Raw genomic sequence first — 18626 nt, 5'->3', positions numbered from 1 at the left:
CCCTCAGCCATCAATCCACCCCCCCTTTGTCCAAGACTACCTCTAACCGAAGGGCACTAAGGCGGTGCCTGCGCGGCGATCGTCTTCGAGTGCCTCGGGTATTGTCCCAAAAACACTCTGTTGGTAAACCTTGGTCAGCAGGAGCGCAGGTTGAGCACGTTGTCTGCCCCGGCGCCGCTGCCTCTGGCTGGGTACCGTCGTGCCGATCTCGAAGAATAACCCGCGCATCCGGACGGGAACTTGATCCAACCATGACGGCCGATGATGTCGTTGCAGCCGGCAATACGCCCTGTTGGGTTGGGAGCTCCCCTCCCCCGGTCACGACTTTTTCAGTTGCAACTTGCAAGATCATCCGGAGAGTTCCAGGACAAAGTCACGGCCGTGGATACAAGAGGCGATTCCCACTCCATTGGCGTGAGGTCGTCAACAACGACAATGGGGGGTTACGGGGCCTCCTTATCCACTGAAACATGGGCCGCCAATATAGTCATCGTCATCGTCATCATCATCATCATTATCATATTCATATTCATATTCATCATCACTTAGTAAACGTACGCGTTCGCAAGTCTCACCCGTTGAATGTTTGGGATGACAGCCCCGCGAACACTTGGCTCTTGCGGAGGAAATGCCATCCGGATCCCCTCTGCTGTCAATCATCAATCAACTCTAAAGTCAAACAATGGCAGCTGCCTGTCTTGCAACTCGTAGTGTGCCATGTGCGTTGCTTGGCGCATGCAAGATCGTCCCTGAAGCACGAGTGGTGTCACGTAACGGGCAGCCGACCGATGTGTGTGTTTTGGTACGGGTTGTGCTTCAGCCTTCAAGCACCATCAATGCCGGTTGCGAATTCGATTTCTCGGCCCCTACCTGCTTTTTTTTCATTGCCAGTTGCAGATCATCCATCGCCGACCCGCTCACTCACCAGGGGTGGGAGGGTGAGTCTTGCAGAAACAAACGGGCCAAGCTGGCAGCACTCCATGTAGGTATAAACCGATGGCTTGCAGAGGCGAGAGTGGTGGCAGTAAGACAGGGCTCACTCCTGTTTGCGTCATGTTTCTTGATACTCGCCCCCCATCACACACACATATCCGTATTCGAACATACAGGCACATCAACACGCACCGCAGTAGCTCCAGCCCATTATGTAAAGTCTCACCAATGATCACAAACACGAAATTCCAGCCTTTCACCACATGGCTGATATGCTAGTGGCTCATGGCGGACACGAGCTGCAAAGACACTACGCAACTGCCGACCGCCTGGGCGCCGCGCACTGTTGTAGTACCTAGGTTTCGTCGTAGTAACCCGCCAGAAGCCTCGTCACCAGCAAAGCCTCTCGGCACTTTTAACAACGACGAAGGCGGTAGCGTCCGATAAAACTCGCAATCGGAGCAGCTGTTCGCGAACATAGACCCTAGGTGCAAGACGCCGTCTCTGTCACTACCCAAAGTCAAATTCGGGTCCGCGGAGGAAGACATCTCGAAACTTTCATCCAGATGCTGGCAGTGTCTGCTCCAAACTTCCCAGCGACCCTGTGGCCCTGCACTGTAAATGTGAATGCACTGAAATGGATGGTGTCACCGGCTTGAATCCCGCCGCCAGCGCGTGTCTGGGCCACTGAACCCCATGCCTGGTGCCGGTGCAACGGGCGTCACCAGATGCTCCTCTGGCCTCTGGGCGGCAGGTTCCTTTCGAGAGCGGCAGGGTCGCTCATTGGGATGGCGGAGCCCAGACGCGGACGAGGGCGTAGAGAGGATCTGTCGATCAGCACATGGGGGGAAGGGGGGGGAGGCATCCGCTCAACCCTTGGTTATCATCTCATCGGCTTGCTTTTGGGAACCGTCCCAAAGTCTGTTGTGATGCTCCACCACTACCGCCACCATCTTCACCTCTTCTTACGGATAATCTCTCACCGAGAGTCGAGAGTTCCAAACGATAGAGATATGACGAAAACGGCGCAAAGGAGAGAATGCCGCTAGCTGACGGGGAAATGAGGCTCAAACCTCAAACGAACTTAGCAAGACATGTTGGAGACCATGAGAAATGTGTCTTCAATAGCAAGAGGCTCTAGTTTATTCTACTTTTGTGGCCCGGTCTGGCCTCGTAAATCCTTTTCTGTTCTTCAAAGTCGAGACTCTCCCCTTCCAATGTTCGACCAACGCAGCTTGCCTCCTTTGGCTGGGCCCCTAGAACATCTGTGGAACGATAAACCACCCCTGGCTACCCTACCTAGCCAGTCCTTCGACTCTATTGGGATCTCCAGGGGTGGGGGAAGAACAAGATAGGCTGAAGACGGAGCGAAGAAGAAAATAAGCACAGGCCAGAGCTTGCTGCCTGTCAATGTAGGTAGTGCCCCCCAAGAAAGTTGGCCGCTGGGTACGGTTCTATTAGCAATTCGGAATCGGAGCCAGCTCCTAATTACCAACAGTAAGCCCTGAGGGCAAAGGTTTCCGCCCATGGCAGCATTGAAAATGAGATTTGGTAATTCAATTCTCGCAACTGAATAACACAGCCAGGCTAGTGCCTCCTGCGACTGACGCGGACAATCTCGATTAGATCTCGCTTCAGCCCCAAAAGAAGCGTCAGATTGTGTGGACGGAAAAGACGACTAACCGAGAGTTTCGGCTACAGCTGTGGCGGCCGGACATAGTCTACGGCGTTCCTTAGTCTGAGAGATTTTGGAGGAATTGAACCGCCGCCCTCACAAAGGCACATAAACTTCTGACTACGGAAACTGTAGCTTGGTTTTCCTGTATTCTACTGCAAGCCTGCGGTCTCCCGAATCCAATTTTGATTGATCCTAATATGAACCGACATGAACATTGACAGAATGAACCGTAGCAAGGTAGGCTAACTACCTTGCTTCATTAACATGCCCCCCCTTCCCTCCCTTCCCTCCCTTCCCTCCCCGGCCGGTCATCCCATTGGACGCCTCTCACCAATCCTCCCGAAAGTTCCCTACGCACACGGCCGGGCTTCAAGGGGTGTGAAGAAGACCCCGGGGGGCCTTGGTACGGATAGAATCAGAAAAAGCAGAGGCCCACGGGACAATCCTGTGATCTCCAGCCTCCGCGACGATCAACCAGGATTCCCCCTGCCCTGCCAGCACACGCCTTCTTCACTGGACGACCCCAAGAAGAACCACCACGCGAAGAGATGCAACCTCTTCTGAAAGCGTCCTAGATGAACATTGAAGAATCGTGGTCGAATAGGCTGGCCTGCTTCTTGGATACCCGGAAACCCGTTCTTTACCTATTCGCGCTAAGCTAACAAGGAAAAAAAAAAAAGGACCCTTTGTTGAGAGGGCTGGATCAAGATCATTTGTCGACTGGGCTTTTGCTGCCCATCCCGCCGGTCTATCAAACTATCGCCGTCTTTTGGAACCCGCGTTGTGCTCACTCTGTCCCGCCGGTTGACTATCCAACCCAGTTGCCATTTCTGAATGTTTGCATTTGCCCCTCTCTGTCTCTCTGTCTCTTCTCTCCACCACGGGACTGCACTCTCAGATCCATGGCTTTTCTCCTCCTTTCCAGGTTCCTAGGTCAGTCGAGAACTACAAATGCCCCTGTCCATATTCGTACTCGTACCTTGCCCTTCGAGGATCGTCCATCCGGACGTCAAAGTAGGGCCGGGATGGGGCGCTGCGGACCTGTCACTCTCTCTCTCTACCGTTTTCTTATCCTTCCGCCGTCTGGTCTTAACTCTCACTCGATGCCTTGAGGCGTCATCATGGCCTGACTCAGGCCGTTCGTCTTCTCCCCATGCTTCCGCCTTGCCACTGAGCTCTGGGGGGCCCTCCTCTTTTGGGTTTGGGAAACAGAATGCATCAGCCACACCTCGGTAGCCCAGTGACACACAGACACACACCTCGATGAGCGCCGCCGCCCTCCCCCCCCCCTACCTACTAGCCGCCCATCCTCTAACGTCGCTTGGTGGACAAACATTCCCGTCAACGACATGTTGTCTCTTCTTCCGGACGCAGGATAACCTCGCCCTGACAGAGTTATGTTTTTGAAACCGCCATCATTTCACCCAACTACAATGTTCTTCTTTTGCCCTTCTTACCACGTCGCCGACGGGCGCTGTAGAGTGAACGATTCAGAAGTCTGGATTGTTTTTTTTACTGGGAAATTTCTATTAATATCGCCCAGCAAACCTGTCAATGCGATGAGATTGCCCAATCTGGACCATGTCCGGGATGCGATGTCCAATGATGTTTCTCGTTGTTTATTTTGCTTTTTCTTGGACAGATTGTCTCGCGGCCCCTGCAACGCCAACGACAATGGTTCATTGTCGAGGTTTTCCCGCCCCCAGTGTGTCTGTTGGCTTTTGATTTCCATTTTATAATGGCTGTACGCGTTCAAATCTCCGTCACAGCATGTCGAGTCTCTATTCTGCCATGCCGGTTCACCCATGGGGAGGGATCTCGACCCGAGAACGAGATGGGGGTCCTGCTTCCTTCCATGCTGCCGATGAACGGGATGGGGGAAGGGGGGGGGGTGGACGGGCGGCTGAAGGATGCAGCGAGATGCAATGAAAGCCACGTCGATGACCACCAGCACATGCTTCTCCCGAGGAATGCCGTTGCTGGGATTGATGGAAAAGCCAGCAAATGGCACGGACGCGCTTGTATCGTCCATCTGCAACCAACCCTTACGTCGAACGGTGGTGCGCCCATTACCAAAAGCTCGAGGCTTCATCGCCCATGTGCTTTCTACGCCGTCCTCGTTCCCGGCCCTCCCCCAAAAGGAAAAAGCCCACGGTCACCAAGCGAGTGAGCAGCAGCAGCCCGCCGACATACACAGATGCAAGATGGTTGTCGGGTAGCCTGCAGTGCAACCCAAGACCACCGGACGGACCCCGGCATGCTGGTCAATCACTCTTTGGATGGGCTCTTCCCCATCCCGCTCAACGCGCAAGCCGGAAGAGGGCAGGGAGCACGCTGCGAGCTTAGCTCGGATGTCACCATGGCCTCATGGATCGGTTTCCAGCTGTGATATCCCGCACCTCGGTCTCTGCAACTCGGGGGCATTGCTGCTGCTGCTGCTGCTGCCGGTGAAGTTTGCCGCATCGGCCGGGCACAAGAGTGCCTAACCCAAGGCGCGCGATCAGTGAATCTGGGGCACTTGTCCTCATTACATACGGCAAAGTACGGTATTGTTTGCCTGTCAATGAAGATAGCTGGTTGGTCCAGCTACATAACCCAAGAGAAATATCAGTATCTCTCCGCCGGTAAAGTCTGATGGTCGCTCACAGGCTCGGGGAGACGGACGGACTTCCACACTGCCCTTGCCGCCCTCTGCGCTGTGCAATATCACCAAAAGCACCTTTTTTCCCATCTGCTGCCAATAATCGACTACCTACGAATTCCCCCAAATGTATCCGTAATCCGCGTCCGACAAACATGCAAAGCCACATAGCAGAGGCCCTGCCTCATCTCGACGAGTCGGCCGCAAGCGGGCCTTGCGGGGAAACGCAATACGACAATTAAGAGGAGTTGGAACGTTGATGACTCGCAAGCCACATGGCTTAAGAAGAGGATCTTCCCTGCCTCTGTTCAAATGAGCCCTTTGCTGCTAGATCACTCCCCGGACCCCTGCATGTGGTTCCTATATCGGTCTCTGACTAAGGGTCGAAAAGAGTACCTACACCGGCGTTCCGATTTGCTTTTTTTGACAGCTGCCTGACACAAGACAGGAAAAAGAGCCATAACAATATCAGGAATGGGCTTTTCGTCCGGCGAACGGGGCATCCGGTGTATATCAATATTGCGACTCTGTGCCAGCGGCTCGCAACGGCTCGCAGCTCACGAGCAACCTGCGTCTTTGCATGTGACATGCCTCGGAGCTGTTGGATCGACCCAAGAGTCAATGTCCGAGGGCTGAGACGGGAACATGCAGCTTGCAAGAAAGGGCGGCTCATGACCGTCCCATGCAATATCGAGAGGGGACAATATGCGAAGCAGGGCACATTCGACGAGCACCAGCACCCAGCAAAAAGCACCAGCACGAGCCTGCCTGTCCCGAGTTGTCGGGCGAGTTCCGGATATTGCTCAATGGTCCTTGCTGACAAAAAGCCGGCTCCGAGTGGGAAAAAGGCATCTCTTCGAGACAAAAGCAGAAGAGCATGCATACTGGGACCGGCCCCCCTCAAACTATTCCCAAATCGACAACTGCATCGTGGTCTTGGGTCTTTTCCCCCCCCTGCCCTCTTGGCCTGTCCATCCCCCTCAAAAAGCAAAAGCAAAACGCACCCCCTGATGCCGCCTCTCATCGGTGTGCTTGACGTTACACGGCACTGGGGTCCCAAGTTCCACCGATCACCGTCCTTGATAATTACCTTGACGTCGTTCATCGCGGGCGAGGCTCCGTCAGTACCGAGCCTCTGGGGCCCTCCTTCCTGGCAACTGGGAACAAGGCATCTTGGTCACCGCCAAACATTGGGTAAAAAATTGGAGTCGCATGTCAAATGGTTTCACGGGCGAGCAGGAAAAGATCGATCCCAAGAGGGACAAACTCCCAGTACGAACTCTCAACGTATCTGCCTCGGTGGATTCTCTATTCGCAGGGACTAACCTTAGCTTCGGTGGATGTATATCCAGAAAAAAAAACATGTCCACAGATCCCATCCATGATCCCTTCCCCTCCGTCGCCGCTGGGAATTTTGAAGAAAGGGGTGATCCCAGCAGAGACACGTTTTCCGTGACCGTTTATGGGCTCGCAGAAACGTTGCGTCGATGATACGTACCGACTACAACAATCCACTGCAAATACGATCACAACTATTGACCGAGAAAAGGAAGAGGAGACGCAAGGCAGGTTCATGACACAAAACGGGAGGACCCCGAGTCGAGCTCGACCTTGATTCGGCGTCTGCTGGTGCTGCCGCTCCCCCTCTCTCCATACACCCTGGCAAGGAGAGGCATCGAGGCTGTGCTTGCATCCGTATCGAAAATCGTGGGGCTGGTGGGGGGGGGCAGGGGGGCCGCACAGAGACGCGCCGCCGCCCCGCACCAAACCTATCGCAGAACCGCGCTGAGCATGCTACGGCCGCCCACCCGCCGCCCGCGCCAGTGCCCTCCACGGCCGACCCGTCGGGCGGGGCGGCGGGGGGGGGGGGGGGGGGCCAGCTGCGAACTGCTGAGGTCCGCGATTCAGAGGATCATTTCCCAGGATCTTGCAAATCGCAGGCGCCTTCCCGATTCCCCGAAGGCATAATACCGAGGAAACTCAATATTCGACGAGGGGAGATGAGCATGTTCAGTGGGTGGGAACGGCGAGATACATCGCGGTGACAAAAACCCTCCGAGGGAACAAAGGGCTGCCATGGTCCTGGGCTCCTGGTTGAACACAACCTGACGAGCGGATCCAACAGCCTGGAGCCTGCCGTCCACCGCGCATGCTGTCATATTATGTACAGAGTCCACTCGTCCACTCAGTGAAGAAGGGGGGGGGGGGTGGATGTTCGGATATTTCCTGGAAGTTGCGGAAACTCTTCTTCTTCCAAGAACGAAACAAGTGACGATCAGCATCCTTTGAGCCCTTCTTCCAACCTTCATTCCAGCAGATAGATGAACCTCCTCGTCGTAAGCCCAGTAGGAACCATGCGTACTCACATCAACTCTGTCCCGCTCAACCCTCTCAGCCAAATCTCGACCGGCCTAGCGTTCAAACCGCCCCCTCCCCCCTTTCGTATATTGAGGATAACGCGTCCCCGTTGGCCGACCTCACCGGCTCACGCCTCGAGATCTCCCGTGGGCTCCCCGAGTACCCTCCATCGGCACCCACTAAGCATCCAGGCATCGTGGCATCCCAACGGTCGAGCTTACCTTCTACAGGTCATTACCATTCATTCCCGCTTGGCACAGGTAATATGGCATGATTTCCAGTGGCCAAAGGAGCAGGAGAACGTCAACTCCGCAGGAGACCCCCTTTTCACCTAGGCATTTGGCCCCCCATCTCAGTGAAGATCCTTGACACCACCTCCTGTGGCCTTGGGGGGAAAGGAATGGGGCAAAATGGAAGTATCCGTATGGAATACGCCGCATATGCGCTCCGTGGCTGCCGTACCAGAGATCACTGGGTGATCACCAACGCATGGCCATGGGTCTGTCGGAAGAGTACCAGCACGTCAATCACCATTGTTCCGGTCCCCGCCTCTTTTCACTCTCCTCCTGCAGACATGCCATTACGCATCCACGTTGATTCTCCTATATCGCTGCTGCTCGGCTCCTCCTTCTCTACCGGCTCGGCCATGCCTTAAACGATGATAACTCCGCTGGAATGCTTCAGGACGAGACTCTAGTCGTTAGCCCAGGAGTCAAAATTACTCAGGACGAGACACCCGTTGGCGATGAATACGCACAGAGGGAGGGGTGCGTAGTGTCGCTGGATACTCCGCAGAGGCTCGTGATATGCAGCGGTGAAGTAGAGAATCCACCACACGCAGACACGCGAGAGAGCCGTGCCGTGTTAACCTTCCAACCTTTTACCTTTTACCTTCCTACCAGTCATTTGCAGTCATCTGCAGGCCTGTAGGGCCAGTAGCAAAAGAAATAAATGTGACAGCCCACAAGTACGATCGTGCTCGCAAACCTTCGTCGTAAAGAGGATCCTTGACCTCGTCTTGGTTCGGCCCAATGGCCTTTTCCAGTCACAAGTCTCACTGCCGGCGGCGGTATTCGCAGGATATAGCCTCATCCACTTTTACTTGCCTGCCTGTTTTGCCTACATGCCCTGCCTCCAACTGGCTCGGTCTTTTAGAGGAAGGGGGCCTCGTTCAACTTGGGGGGGTGGGGGCCAAGGAGGCAAAGACCTCTCTCTTTCTCTTCCTGTCTATCTCGTCAGCATCATCCTCTCCGTCACTCCCCCAGCTCGCAAGCAAGGCAAGTCTTTGAAGAAGGCTAGCTTGCCAAAAGATCCCGTTGCAATGCCCTTACATGGCTCCAATTACCGCGGCCGCAGGCGCCACAATCAATGACTCTGGGCTTCGAACCTGGAGTCTAGAAGCCTTGGTGTCATGGCAACGTTTACAGGGCTGGCGATGTAGGGAGTGATTGGCAGGAGATGTAAGGCGTTTGTGTGTGTGCGTGTGTATGTGTGTCTGTGTGTGGTGGCATTTCCATACGTTCCAATAGTCAGCAGCCACACGGCAACAAGCCGAAGCGGTACGGAAGCAGCAGCACCACCAAGGTGAACCGGCCAACAAGACTGGGCATTCATATCCCGTCAACGGCGGATAGCGGGCGGACGGAGGGTGGGCTGGATGGTTGTCGGTGGGAATTCCAGGCCCAACGTTCTGCGCCCGCTGGTTCATTGCTTCTCGCGTTGTCGTCCTCCAACGTCTCCCATTCCTCCGAAAAGAGGAGGGCAAACGTACAACTATTGACCGGAAACCGTAACGCGGCCCGAGATTAGACTGCTCGCCCCCCATGCTGAGGCAAAGCAAAGAGGTGTGATTCCCTCACCATGCACGCCTACGGTTGGTGGCGATCCTTTGGTCGTCTGTCGAGCCCCGTCCGTCCCATGAGTGGTCAACGTTGGAAGTTCTCTCCCCTTCCCGCGCCGCTGCGCCGCAGACGCGCCTCTTTGCCTGGCGGCGGCCGCGGCCAGACATTGAAAGATCGACCCGGAAAGGGGTCATACAGCGCTCCGAGCTTTCGTCGTAGGAAGCGGCTACGCGGCTGCGGGTTCCCCTTGACTCTACGTGTCCCCTGCGCAGTGCATCACGGGCCTGCTTGTCACGCTTGTCTTTTGTCGCTCGTCCTTGCTCTCCCTTTGGCTGCTGCGCGCGTTTATCCCGGTCCTTAGACGTGGGAATGTATGCATATGGGCATCCACTCTGGGGTTCAGTCCGAGCCAGCGGCCAAGTCCAGCAGTCAATGTTGGCGGCCAACCACCCAGTCCGGTCCAGCTCTCAGACCGGATGAGAGATGACACTCCCCTGGAGGATCAGAAAGCAGCAGAGGGAGAAGCAACAAAGGGCGAGTGATGCTCTCCCGAATGCCCTATCGCGATGTACTCGTACATGCAAACTCTCAAAATATTGTTTGCTTCCCGCGGTGCTCCGTGCCCTGCAAGTGCAGGCTGCATGCGAGCTGCATGATGCAGCTTGCAAGACCCAGGAAACGGACGTTTTGGCGATCCCGCAACGCGGACGTCACTTCTGTTCTCGGTAGGGCCATCCGGGGGAAAAGAAACATCTTCTCACCCGGAGAGACACTGAAATGTCTCGACTAGAGCGGAGGCCGTCCGGGGTTGTTGGTTCATAGCCTGCTGGACATTGTCTCTCTTACTCACTCCCTCACACACACTCTCTCTCTCTTTCTCTCTTTCTCTCTGCCTCTGCGAGCGAGACAGGCAGCGATCATGGGGTTGGATGGGAATAGCCAAGCAAGATGTGCATGGGCTTCCGCAGGATGTCTCTCGACCACGAAGCGAAGACGGGACCAACCCGCTCCCTCGTGGGCGCGGGTGTTCTAGCTGCCGTTGTGGCTGGCCCTCGAAGCTCAAAAGTCTCGACTAGAAGCCGTCGTCGCTTCGCGTGGCTTGAGACAACGCGTTTGGAAGGGCTAATCCCTTCTTCGCCTGAACCCTACGTTCAACGTAGAACGCTTCAAGCCTAGCTCACTCTTCTTTCGATGACGGGGTTTGGTCCTTCCTAAGGCGCCAGGACGGCTATCGTTGGCCGCAACAGGGGCAACGGAATGTCGTCGTTCCCCTTGCTCATCAGCTCATGTGGACAGCACTCGTTAGTTCTTATCATCTAAGACACACGAAGATACCAAGCCCGTTTCTCTCTACCCCCCAGAAACCTAATCTCCAAAGTCCGAGGAACGAGATACGACACAGTCGTGCTCATCTAGATCTCGCCCCATCGTGATCACGACGATGTGATAAATCTGGTAGTTGCCCCTCCGAAAACAGTAGCCTTGTTTTTGAAAGCAAAGCAAGCACTATGCAAACCCCCCTTGTCTGACCCTGAATTATTGAGGTATCATTCATCGGAGCACTATTCCAAGTTGGACAACCACCTCGTTAGCTTTGCCCTTCTCAATGTTCAATGTCTCAACTCGTTTACAACGCGGCAGGAGACAGTGAGAGAAAGAGCAAGCCTGCTCGCCCGCTGAGCCTTTCCCCCGCCCGCCCCCTTCGTCCTGCTTGCGCTGACGTGCGGAGAGGCACTATTTCTTCTTTCGGGGCTTTTCCAATCCCCCAAAAAGCTGCGTCTCTCCCGCAGACGGGATCTCTCTGTGCCCGGTGCTTTCATGATTCTCGGTTCCCCGGTATGCAAGATGGTAGCTGGGGGTCTCACGCAGGTCGCCGAGTTGATGGGGGCTCAAGGAAGGGGGGGGAGAGGGGGGTGGCTAGGGGAAAGGCAATAAGCGAAGATGGAAAAAGCAAATATATAAAGAAATCACCAAGCCTAACTCGCACTGGCGCAAGCGTCATGAGCTGATGAACGAACCATACACGGCCAGAACCCGGGTTCAACTGGTGTCCCGATATCATGTTCCCGCGGGGGAAAAAAAAAACCACAAGCGCGCGGGATGGGAAGAGAGGGTATTCGGAAATGTAAAAGCACGTCTCTAGATCCGGAAGCCTCCCCCAAACCACTCGTAGAGCCAGCAGTAGTGGATGATGATGATATCGGCCAGCAGCAGCAGGGAGTGTGTGCGTGCCTATGTGTCGTCCCACCTGTCGTCGACAGAACAAGTGGTGAGCTAATGCAGCAAATGCCCGCAATCACGTATGTCGCTCATCATGTCTGTCTCAGCGCCATGATGGCCGCGCATCGATGATCAGCAAACGTACTCAAGCGTGGACCCCCGTGTCCCTCCTCCTGCCCCCCTCTCCTCGTAGCGGCGTGGCCCCCTCACATATCACATAACCCCTACTGATCCTCCTCACAGCGGCGTGGGACACTCTGGCCAGCAAGAAGAACGCACGCTTATGCGGATGCGGACCGGTGTCTCTGAGACATGCAGGCCGGTAAAGACCCGGCACTCGGGCAACTCCCCCCCCAATCCCTCTATCACATCACGGACATCTCATTGAAACAAAATTTCCTTTGTCATCGAGTGTCATGAGATCATCATGAACGATGAGATAGACGGTCCGTTCCAGGTGAGTTGTAATAAACTCAACGCTATTGTCCAGGGGGGGGTCTCAGAGACGGCATGCTTACCAAGGGCTTACAACGACTACGAAAAGCAAACATTGTCAATACTTCTTGCTATTTCGCCGTTTGGTGTCTCGGGCTCTCAGTCTCGCTTAGAACTGGACTGAGCCTCGATTACGAGTCAAGGAGACAACATGGCGTAGGATCTCGAAGCGATCTGGAATGTGAATTGTCTTGAGCGAATGTGATATGGCTGGCCGTTCTGGCGCCCTGGCCAACCCCGGATGTCTTGAACTTCTTCCTGTGTGAAACGAGACCGTACCGGCACAGCGTGCTTGGATGCCATGGGAACCCCATACAGTTGCAGTAAGTATTTCCATCGACGTGCCGCTCATGTTGGCAACTATTGACGCGCGAGCAAGTTCGACGTGCATGCCGTGTCTGATACAACGAGGTTGGTGACACAGGAGTTCGCATCGTCATCACATGGGTAATTCAAGACATACATTGAGAAGATGGATATTGTCTCGTCCGTGATAAAACTACACCTGCAACCCCAGCCCTTATGCAATATGTACAAGTAGCCAACAAAACAATCTTCCAAACGCCATGGCAACGTCTGCATTGAAAATGAAACCCCAGCCGAGTCCGGCAACACCAATTCCATCCAAATCCAACACCTCCGAAAACCATCTTCATAAGTGTGAAAGTCAAGAGTCCCGTCAGATCATCACCGGGACTCAGGATTGCGGTGTATAAACACACACACAATTATCTCCATCGGAAGATGCCCTCCAACTTTTTTCGGTGCCGCCAGAACAAAGGAGAGTGAAAAATGTGCAATGACAATAACAACCAATGAATGACCCGGGTGCATGCTATGGTATCTTCGCCACCCAACGCTCTTGTATGCCAACTGAAAAGAAAGGATCTCAGACGCGGGCCATGGGCTTACGTCTGATCAGGAACGGACTGGGCATCTCGTCCCGCTCGGGATCCCACACCGCGGCAGGCTCGCCGCCACTAGCCCGGCGGTCCGCGATGCGATCCTTGAATGCCCTCTTAGGGCTCATGTTCTCGCCACCAGACATGACAGCAGAGAGTGGACGACCTCCTGCTCGGGCCTGCTGAAGCTCGACCAACGTTCTTCCCTTGATGTTGTTCTTCGCCGCAACCTTACCAAGGGGTTCCTGATCCTTCTTGGTAGAGTTCTTGCGGGAAAGACCGCCGGGAGACTCACTGCCGTTTGCTGCCGACAAGTTCGTCGCCGAGGGAATCTTACTCAATCGGCGGTTAGGTGACTGGCAGCGCTCGCGGAGACCGCGGCTGAGATCGGGGTTCGAAGCCATGTTGGGCAGCGAGGGCAGTGTCTTGTTCTGGTTCAAGCCAGTCGCCGAACTTTGGGGCTTGACTCGAGTAATGGGAACGGATTTTTGAGATGTCAACACCGGACGATTCTTGGACGTGAAAGGGTTATGCTTCGACTTGATGTTGCGAGTTGGGGAGGGAACAATGTCCTCATCGTCAGAGTCAATGCTGATGGTGTCACGAGGCAGATCCCACATCGGGTCGCCAGAAGACGTGGCATTGCCTGAGAAAAGGCTCCCGCTGTTAAGTTTGGGGACTTGGGTACCGGCATGTCGTCGAGGTGACAATGAAAGTGAAGCGATGGCGATGGGTGAGGGAGACGCCATCTCAATATCCATGGGGGTGCCCTGACCTCCAACGAACATGGTCTGGGCTCGGCTGTAGGGGGTTCGAGTAGCTTTCTTGCTCGTGAAGGGGCTGTCCGAAGAGATATCGGTGAGGTCGGTGCAGGATGATAGCTCCTCGTCTCCGCTGCCGTTACCAACGGACGACCGCGGGTAGTCAGACTTTGTCTGCGACGTTGCAAGGTCGAGTGCGTGTGTGGGCTCAGCAGCCAAGGCTATCACCTTCTTCTGCAGTTCTGCGTCGACGCGAGACTGCACTTCGCTCTCGAATCGCTTCCGGAGGGCCTCAATTTCTGAGTTGATTTGTCGATCGATCTCGAGACGAGCCTTGACCTCCCACTCTCTCCGCAGCGAGCTGTCAACCTCTTGTCTGACAGAAGCCTTGTCAGACTCGAATGAGACAATCCTCTCGTCCAACTCCTTCTCGCGGCGGACCAGCGAATCTTCCTTCTTTTGGACAACCTTGTTGAGCTCAACGACTTCTCTCTCCTTTCGCATCAATCGCACAACTGGGAGGTTAAGGAGCTGTGCAGTGTCTGGGCGGTGGTCGGGGTTGACTCTCAGGCAGTCCTTGATGGTGCCCATGAGTTCGCTGGAGTAGCAGCTGGGCAGGGGTGAAACCTTGCCCTCCTTGATCTTTTGAACAAGCTGGAAATGCGACTTGGCGTTGAAGGGGGGTTCGCGCGTGCAGAGCTCGTAAATGATGCAGCCCAGTGACCAGATATCCGACTTGAGCGTGTATTTCTCGGCGGCGCAGATTTCGGGTGACATGTAGAATGGTGTGCCGACGTACGTGGAAGCGAAGTCATGGGACTGAATCATCTTTGACAGGCCAAAGTCACCAAGCTTGACGGAGTTATCCTCTCCTAGAAACACTATTTTCGATTAGTCAAAACGGCATTGATTGATGGAGCGAAGAAGTATACCATTCTCCGGCTTGAGATCGCGATGCAGAATAGTCATGGTGCCTGGGGGCGTCTTGGGCTTGGATGCGGTACTGAAGAGGCCCAGAACATTGCTGCCAACCTCGGGAGGATCAATGCCATAATGGCATCTGTAGAGCGCAGTAACCAGCTGCGAGAAAATGCTCCACACGAAGGACTCTTGCGCGCGTTGGCCCTTCACAGCCAAATCTCTAATGACCCGGCCGAGATCGCCATTGCCACAATACTCCATGTAGAGGTGAAGGTCTTGAGTCGATTTCAAGTGTTCGCGGTGGTAGTAGCCGACGATGTTCTGATGGCGGAGGGTTGAGAGGATCTGGAATTCGGCGTGGAGCTGCTCGCGCTCCTTTTGCGACATCTTGAGGTAGCTGATTTCCTTTCGGCACATGACGAGGCTGTCCGCCTTTCTCCGAACCTTTCGGATGATTCCAAAGGAACCATGGCCTGTTGAATGCATTGGTTAGTCAAGAAATCCTTGGTCTGTCGCAATGTGAAAAGCTCGTGAATGGGCGTGCCTACCGATTTTCTCCAGCACCTCATACTTGTCCGCCTCTAAAGACATCTTGGATTCAACGCGCAATGAATTTGATTAAAGGAAATCTTTGTGTGTATCCATAGAACTTGAGAGGCAAAGAAAGGCGACGATCGCGAACCTGCTATGTTAGTATCAGAGCTGTCAGTGGTGGTTGACCGGGAAAGGTGCACTGCAAGTCAAAGCTGTGAACTTGGTTGCATGGGACTAACAGGATGGAGCTCGGTAAACAACTTGGGGGCCGATGCCATGGCAACGACGCTAGTGACGGAGCTGAGATAATCCAGCTCCAGCTGACAGAGTGGGTTCCTCTTATCGATAAGAACATCCGCTTGGCCCTGGAGGGGTTCAATGGTGGGGCACTGATGATGTGCAAGAAGCCGTCACGTAAGGAAGGTCCCATGTGGCCCGTGCAGAGGCGACCTCATGGACTTATCGGACTTCATTCTCACTGAGATCTTCAGTTCCTCGGACATGGAGGCGAACTTGACGTTCTCACTTGTTTGATGTATTTCCTTCCTCTTTTCACTTGCTTAGACTTCCAGGCTATAGAAATCCCGCATTGCTCATCGAGGTCGTCATCATGGTCCTCCGGAAAGATGAATTAGAAGTACAGCTCAAGAATGAGCATGAGTTGATTGCGAATGGCGTGCTGAGAGAGGACAACCCTTTGGATCAGTCGACTGAGTTCGAAGCGTTCCTGCTAGCCTGCAGAAGAGGCGACCTTAAAACGTGTCAAGAATTGATCTCGGCAGGCGTAAATATCAATGGTAAAGACCGTTTCGACTACACGCCATTGATTGTTGTGAGTGTACGGCCACGGGACATTGGCTGAGGCCTCACTGACAAGTGATTTCAAGGCTAGTTTATGTGGGCATCTGGAACTCGTACAGCTACTTCTAGAGTCAGGTGGGTTAATCAGTTGATATTCACCAAGGTTCCTTGACTGACTGAAGTAAAAGGCGCATTGGCCGAAAGGAACACGTTTCAAGGAGAACGCTGCATCTACAATGCCCTCAACGACAGGATACGAAATTTGTTATTGGAGTATGATTATTCCAAATCTACAGACCCGCTCCAGCCTTGGGCCGGACACATCACCAGTCTACTCTCAAAGGCCGTTCCAAAGACAACTGATATCAGCCTCATTGCGGCAGCGCAGTCCTTCAACATGCACAAGTTTCTCCTGGCAGCGCGGACGCCGTACTTCAGGAAGAAATTAGATGGCACACCTGATACCGCAACATGGAAGCTTCCGACCACGTACCCGCTCGAGTCGTTTCAAGTTGCCCTCCGCTATCTGTATCTTGGAGAAGTACCCAGGGATGTGGTCAATGCTCGCAGTACCGTAACGGAAGAAGAGGTCCTCACTGGTGTTGATAAGCTTAGCAAGCAGCTTGAGATCGAACAGCTATGGGAGGCAATCCTGGCGGGCAACGACCGACGTCTCGCACGCCAAAGATATGAGGACGAGGTGAAGCGGGCGCAGGCTCAGGTGGATCGGTTCTATCGGGAGAAAGTCCTGGGTCACAAGATGATCGTAGAGACGAAGAGGGTGGGGGAAGTGAAATGGCGTCACGACAACTCGATCTTCGCCGATTGTCTCCTCTGTGCACACGAACCGGAAAGCGGCGAGATCGAGAATGATGCGGAAGATTCTGAAAATGTCGTACATGCCGTCGGGATCCCGCTCGGGCTTGCGACCAACGGCGATAAGCCAAAGAAACGACCTCGGAAGTCTGTGGTTTACCCTGTTCACAAGGCGATGCTCATCCGCAGCCCTTACTTTGAGACCATGTTCTCCAGCGAATTTAGGGAGGCGCAGGACTCGGAAACCCTACATGTCGTCACGGTGGACTGTATGCCCGAGGTGCTCGAGATCGTGCTTACGTTCCTGTACACAGAAAAGGTGGACTGCCCACTTGAGCTCGCCTTGGACCTGCTATACACGGCCGACATCCTCTTCCTCGACAAGCTCAAGACGAAAGCAGCACAGGCCATCAGTACCTTGGGAAGCGGTACTAGCAACATCTGGGCTGACCGTACCCACAGACCCGACGGAGAGGAACAACAGGAAGAGGAGATGGAGCCCATCAACATCTACGACGTGATTCACGCGGCATGGGATCTTCGTGTTCAGCGTCTGGAGGAGTTCGCTGCTCGGTACCTGGCCAACCGATTAGAGGACTACATTGACGAGGCGGAGTTTGCGGAGCTGATCAAGGAAAGTGCAGATAGGCTCAAGAATCGCGAGGAGACGGACACCATTGAGTTGCTAGACGATATCCGGTACTACCTAGGCGAGCGATTCCGTCTGCGGTTTGAAGATGCCAACCTTGAGGAGATGATGGACGAAGAGGGGGAGATCAGCGCGGAAATGGCCGAAGCGATTGCAGCACAGAGCGAACTGCAGAATGAGGAGAAGCGTGAGACCTTCGCTGTCTCCCAGGAAGCTGCCTCCGCTACTGCTGCGGTTCCTGTTGAGAACGGTGGAACCGGAGACGGTGTCAAGACTCTGGGTGGAGAGGTGGCTGAAGATGAATTCGCTTCAGACGCGATCAATTACCAGATCCTGCTTGGAAAGATCGATACGATGCTGGATCGTCTGAAGCTGGATGCATAGACGGTTTGTCGCCGTAGGACTCCTAGACGTATGCAGATAAAGATGCCCACGAAGGGAAAGTATTCAGAGGATACCAGAGCGTCTCAATATCTCTCGGTGAACCACTGTCAAGATGCGCTTTGAATTAAGAAGGGCGGATCCGCCTCCAAGCTTGTCTGTGTTCGAGTGAAGCTCAGGCTAGCTGGCGACTTATAGCCGCTTTTCTTCAATAAAAGTGGGATCAATGTCGAGTTTCTATCTGGCACGGTCTCGGATGTCGCCATACCGCACTACCCAGCCCTTCTAGTTGAGGCAGCCGGACCTCAAGCGCTCTTCAGCTCCAGTTATCACCGCTTCAACACCAGCATCAGCCAGGGGAAAACTTACAAGATCAACAGCAAAGACGGCCGCTGAAGCTTGGAGGTGCGGTGAAAATTGACGATCAAGATGATGGTCCTGTCTCTTGCCAAGTCATCCAGTTGCGAAGCTGAAAATTTTGGCTCGCCAGTCTGCTCGATGGCTTTCTGGCTTCGAGCAGGCAGCTCAACAGACCCTTCCTCCGCCACCATTCCTTGGTTGTGACGGCAAGTATGAGTAGCATATGGTAGCGGAGAGCACTAGGACTACGCATAATTAGAAAATGGACGAACTGCTGTTGGACTTCAGCCGACCTTGCCCAATCAGCCTCATCGTAGGGTTTCGATGTGTCCCAG

The 18626-nt window shown here is 54.3% G+C and overlaps 5 protein-coding genes across 5 annotated transcripts; 4 read left to right on the top strand and 1 right to left on the bottom strand.

The window, feature by feature from the left end:
* Window positions 1-4008: 4008 nt before the first annotated feature.
* On the top strand, window positions 4009-4350 carry CORC01_13530 (uncharacterized protein; the record flags this gene model as incomplete). The annotated part of the gene is made up of 1 exon (XM_022625147.1): window positions 4009-4350. The coding sequence occupies one exon, from the start codon at window positions 4009-4011 to the stop codon at window positions 4348-4350; it is 342 nt and encodes a 113-aa protein (XP_022468361.1).
* A 1607-nt stretch (window positions 4351-5957) lies between these two features.
* Window positions 5958-6263, top strand: CORC01_13529 (uncharacterized protein; the record flags this gene model as incomplete). Its single annotated transcript, XM_022625146.1, has 1 exon — window positions 5958-6263. The coding sequence occupies one exon, from the start codon at window positions 5958-5960 to the stop codon at window positions 6261-6263; it is 306 nt and encodes a 101-aa protein (XP_022468360.1).
* A 2678-nt stretch (window positions 6264-8941) lies between these two features.
* Window positions 8942-9058, top strand: CORC01_13528 (uncharacterized protein; the record flags this gene model as incomplete). Its single annotated transcript, XM_022625145.1, has 1 exon — window positions 8942-9058. One exon carries the CDS (start codon window positions 8942-8944, stop codon window positions 9056-9058), a length of 117 nt encoding a protein of 38 aa, XP_022468359.1.
* A 3997-nt stretch (window positions 9059-13055) lies between these two features.
* Window positions 13056-15341, bottom strand: CORC01_13527 (uncharacterized protein; the record flags this gene model as incomplete). The annotated part of the gene is made up of 3 exons (XM_022625144.1): window positions 13056-14710; window positions 14762-15223; window positions 15299-15341. The coding sequence occupies 3 exons, from the start codon at window positions 15339-15341 to the stop codon at window positions 13056-13058; spliced, it is 2160 nt and encodes a 719-aa protein (XP_022468358.1).
* A 553-nt stretch (window positions 15342-15894) lies between these two features.
* Window positions 15895-17934, top strand: CORC01_13526 (BTB/POZ domain-containing protein; the record flags this gene model as incomplete). Its single annotated transcript, XM_022625143.1, has 3 exons — window positions 15895-16116; window positions 16172-16220; window positions 16274-17934. The coding sequence occupies 3 exons, from the start codon at window positions 15895-15897 to the stop codon at window positions 17932-17934; spliced, it is 1932 nt and encodes a 643-aa protein (XP_022468357.1).
* Between the last annotated feature and the right edge of the window lie 692 nt (window positions 17935-18626).

The sequence above is a fragment of the Colletotrichum orchidophilum genome (genome assembly GCF_001831195.1).
Source record: "Colletotrichum orchidophilum strain IMI 309357 chromosome Unknown Scaffold_197.1, whole genome shotgun sequence".
NCBI classification, from domain to species: Eukaryota; Fungi; Ascomycota; class Sordariomycetes; order Glomerellales; family Glomerellaceae; genus Colletotrichum; species Colletotrichum orchidophilum.
This window is presented reverse-complemented; position numbering and strand designations above follow the sequence as displayed.